Genomic DNA, 4,574 nt, shown 5'->3' on the forward strand with positions numbered 1-4,574 from the left:
TCACGCAGTTGTAATTTACTTAATAAAAAAAATCACGATTATTTTCCCGTAAAAATTATAAATTTCACATAATAAAAATCTAAACAGTGGAAATAGTCATTAATAGTATTTTCAAAACCCAATCCTAAGCCCAGACCCAAATACACCCAAGACAGAGCCCAACATAACGACCTTAACTGTCTCTCTAACAACCATTTCAATTCCCCAGACAATTATGGTTGAAGTGTTAAACGAACTCAGAAATACAAAACTCTTGATCTGATGGGAGCTCGTGTTTTGTGTGAGACGATGGTAGATACTCATACGACAACATCCAACCTCAAACACATCTGATCGCAGCCTCGTCGTTGTCGTCGTCGTCGTCGGAGCCATGCCGGGTCCCGGTCCTCACCTGATGTACGCCATGGGTTCGGGTCTAGCTCTCACCACTCTCACCAACGGTAGGTTCAGCCCCCACCACACCCTCATCTACACCATCAACTCCTTCTTCGGCCCCGACATCGGATCCTTCACCGAATGGCTCGCCTCCCTCGTCGGTGGCTTCGGCTCTGACTTCGGCTCCGAGCTCGCTGACGCCATCCACCACCCTTTCTACTACGTCATCATTCTCGGCCTCCCTCTCTCTATTCTCTACTCTTGGATCTCCACATTCTTCCTCCTCAATCGCCTCCTCGATTCCTTTCCTCCGGTGATGATGACTCTCATTTCATTTCTTGTTTTGCTAATTGTTGCCGTTGCATTTCTCAGAAGCCTTAATCTTTATTATGATTTATAAGATCTTGAAAGAAATGTGACAAGCATGCTTTGTGTTACATGCAGGTGCCCTTATCGAAGTTGCAGTGCATCTTGTTGGTGTCAGCTGGTTCTTTCTCGCACTTTTTCCTAGATCACTTGTTCGAGGTAATGTAGACGCGTCGATTCATAAGCGAATGTTGCTTAATTAATTTCTTCTATCATTGTTTGTATGTTTGGCATTTGTTATATGCTAGCTGGATATGATTTAGTAGGAATGATCATTTAGGTTTTAGAATAATGTTCTTTATGAGGAGAGCATCAATGACTTGAGTTTGGCATTACAAATAGGGATGAACTATATCACAAGAATCTAATTTCAATAAGGTTATACATAAGAAGAGAGAAAGCATTCAGAGTTTTGGCTGATAAAAGTAGTTTGGAGGCTGCCAGACAGCTGATAGAAGCAATGGTTTTCTGTGTGACTGGTCTTGCAGTTTAATTCAGAGCTAAGATACTTTATATGCTTGTTAAAGTCTCATAGTCTTTTCTAAATTATGCACTTCTGATAAGAGTTTTGTCTTAACGGGTATGTGAATGTGCATTCTCTTTACTTTTCAGGAAAATGGGCATTCTGGTACATATAAATGGATTTTGAGCACTGGTTGGTGGGAGGGCCGTGCACCTATTAATCCAGATGCTGTAGTTGTTATTGGCATTTTATGCACGGCCTTAATTGGTGGTTTTATATACATCAACAGGTGATTGTTTGAGGCAGTTCATGTATGTTTTGTTTTCTCATTTCCCCAAGAAAGTGACTGATCCTCGAAATATATGTTGATCAAATGTCTCAAATGTCTTGGCGTGCAGAGTTAAGCCTCCCAAGTCTGGTAATAAACAATCATCAATTGAATCCTTGAAACTAATCATCATTATAGCGACCCTGTACTGCTTTTGGTGCGCAAGCCAAATATACTTGATTGATCCTCGTAGGCCAGCAGTTGGTGAAGAAGCTGATCTTGGGGTTCTCGTGTTTCTAGCCACTTATCTCTTTTTCCCTCATTTTTTGTGTATATTGTCCATGCACACAAGAGGTTATGATGGATTGCAGCTTCCAAAATAACAATATAGTCATATTGATAAAGAGGACATGCCACGCTTGCTTTCGAGTAAAACCAGAGTAGATTTCCCAAGCAATTGCCACAGCCCTGAGTTCTGTTATGTTGTAGCTTGCTACTGTGATTCATCAGGTATATTTCAAGTTTTTATCTTTTATTTTTTGTCCTGATATATAATTTGTAATTATAGCTGTACTGATAGCTGTACCTTGTAATTCACTATGATGAAGCTTGAATTTCTGCTGATTTTCTTGTGGAAACCCTTCATCTTGTAGTATCTCAACAAATGATTACTACTTTTCGGATATTGGTACTGTGTGAAGATTTCAAATTTCTAGTGTGAGTTTCTTGGTATCACTTTGGTGATTTTGTCCCTCACGGTAAGTGTTGTTATTACTTGTCTACCTAGATAGGAACTGGTTTACAGTCTTATCTTGGTTTTTGTTTAATCAAGTTTTTGTGGTAACATGAGTTTAAGGTTCGCACATGAAGAGGCACCAACACTACATGGGAGTGTTTGTGCCGAGGAGTGATTTAGGATGTAAAGAGTCTGCAAGACACATATTTAGGATTCTAGGTTTGGGGTGTAAGAAACTTGAAAGCACAGGTGCTTGTGAACTTGAGAGCACAATGAACATTTGAAATTTGAGATAAATACCAAACCATAACTGAAAATTAGCATTTTTTCTACATAATTGCAAGTTTATTGAACACCACATATATGATAAACCCTGCCATCATCCTCTAGTTCCGTATTTCATCATGGTACATTCGTCAGAGTTTGGAGCTAATAGCCTCCTCGATGGCCTCTTTTGCGAAAGCGGGGAGCTGAAATGCAGCAGTGTGCATCTGAAACAACGAAAATGGAGTAAAGCAAACTTATCAGTTGGTGTTGGTTAGACCAGCACCCACAATAAGCTAAAATGAGTACATTGTAACGATTCCGAAACAGGGGGAATTTACAGTACCTCTGAGTTGTAGAACTTGAGGGGTACCTTTGCCACACCATAATTGTCAGGGTTGAGTGGATTCACAGGGTGTTTGAAGTCCACTGCTGGCCCTTCAGTGGAGCAAAGCATGAAACCAATGATGCCGCTGGAAGCAGAGATTCCATGGTAGAATACATTAGCAAATAGCAGTAGTTTTAACAAATAGTGAAGAGTTGATAGCAAGTTGGAGTTCTTCTGCTCTTGCCTTGAATATGCAGGAACTGTAGTCCAAGCATAGTTGACAGAACCCTTGAAAACTTTGCAACAGTTCGATATGCTATGTGCAATTTCTTCAAAATCCTTATGCCAGTAACTCTCAGCTGGTGTAGACATGACACCGCCGGGGCGAAGAGCACGCGCAATTGATTTCAAGAAGTTTTGATCAGAAAGCTCTTTGTCTCCAGGCCCTGTAAGTTTTTGGTTTGATGCTTTGAGTTTCTGAAATGGAACTTCAGAAATGAAAGAGAAAAGGGAAAATACCTATGTTCACAAATGCATCAAGTATAATGGCATCATAGGTGCCTTCAGGAACTGACTGCATGAATTTAACTCCTGCACATTTGCAATAGTAAGGCGCACACACAAAATGTGGTAATAGATTTCTAACTAGGCTCATTATACAGATTAAAAGCTTTATTATACCGTCAGCGATGTGCACATTCACTCTTGGATCCTGATATCCAACTGCTATGTTAGGGAAAAAGCGCTTGTAGACCTGAAATATATCAAAATTCCATACAGTGGTTATGGTTCAGATCATAGTGGGTAGTATATCAGTCTATTGGAAAATGTCTTCTTCACATTCAACTAAGAAAACATGAGCTGTTTTGAATGAAGTCTGTGCCTACATCTGTGACCATCTTGTCAATTTCACATATGTCGATTTGTTCAACAGAAGAATGGCGCGATACTTCTCGCAAAATCCCACCGTCTCCGCCTCCAATGAGCAATACCTGAAGAAAAACAGGTGAATGTTATCAAACTTGGTACAGTATGCAGGATATTATTGGTTTGGTCTGAAAAATTGTATGCTACCTTCTTTGGGTTTGGGATGGAACAGAGAGCGAGGTGAGTAAGCATTTCCTGGTAAGCAAACTCATCCTTCTCTGTGAGTTGAAGATAGCCATCCAAAATGACTACCTTTCCATGCTGCTGTGACTGTTATATATATGAAGAAACCAAAAATCATGAGTTACATTAGGCACTTCCCTCTGCTAAAAAAAATATAAAAAAATACTTGATGTGCAAGTTATATACAAGATTTAGACGAACCTGAAAAACCAAAATGTCCTGGAACTCTGATCTCTCATGGAACAAAATCTTTTCCATCTTGTACATATCAGCATGCCCTGCACATTTTACTGTTCTTTAATATTTTCATAAAACATAATCTAAACAAACTTAGAACACACATGCATTCGTATATAAGACTTTACCAGGCCAATCTGTGGTAGCAAGAGCATACCATCCATCAGAAAATGCAGTACCGGATATATTACTACCATTCTCTCCCTTGACTACCTCTCCATTCTCATGAGAAGCCAAAATCTCACTAGTACCATTGTTACAAATACCAGTCTCTTTAGCCATTAGAGTTTTTATTTCCTCCTCGGCATGACAACCTGCAGAAACCATAGCAAGAGTACCACCATTCTCTGTAGCCATTCTGGATATTATATGGTCGAATTCCACTCCTCTAGTACTATTAGCTAGCTCTCTGGTAATGTTGGGCTGC

General features: G+C 39.9%; 2 protein-coding genes across 3 annotated transcripts; one reads left to right on the forward strand and one right to left on the reverse strand.

The window, feature by feature from the left end:
* Positions 1–206: 206 nt before the first annotated feature.
* Positions 207–2,155, forward strand: LOC101297728. Of its 2 annotated transcripts, XM_004298882.1 has the most exons (4): positions 207–688; positions 820–900; positions 1,354–1,493; positions 1,603–2,155. In XM_004298882.1, exons 1-4 carry the CDS (start codon positions 371–373, stop codon positions 1,853–1,855), a joined length of 792 nt encoding a protein of 263 aa, XP_004298930.1. In that variant the 5' UTR covers positions 207–370; the 3' UTR covers positions 1,856–2,155. The 2 variants fall into 2 exon arrangements, with proteins under 2 accessions (XP_004298930.1, XP_004298931.1); XM_004298883.1 differs by lacking the exon at positions 1,603–2,155 and having other exon boundaries at positions 1,354–1,497.
* Positions 2,156–2,624: 469 nt separating this feature from the next.
* On the reverse strand, positions 2,625–4,574 carry LOC101292315 (spermidine synthase 2-like). Its single transcript, XM_004300843.1, has 9 exons — positions 4,276–4,574; positions 4,112–4,188; positions 3,875–3,997; positions 3,688–3,792; positions 3,482–3,554; positions 3,320–3,391; positions 3,045–3,246; positions 2,819–2,945; positions 2,625–2,699 (listed from the first exon to the last, which is right to left on the reverse strand). Exons 1-9 carry the CDS (start codon positions 4,502–4,504, stop codon positions 2,625–2,627), a joined length of 1,083 nt encoding a protein of 360 aa, XP_004300891.1. The 5' UTR covers positions 4,505–4,574.

The sequence above is a fragment of the Fragaria vesca genome, linkage group LG5 (genome assembly GCF_000184155.1).
Source record: "Fragaria vesca subsp. vesca linkage group LG5, FraVesHawaii_1.0, whole genome shotgun sequence".
Lineage (NCBI taxonomy): Eukaryota > Viridiplantae > Streptophyta > Magnoliopsida > Rosales > Rosaceae > Fragaria > Fragaria vesca.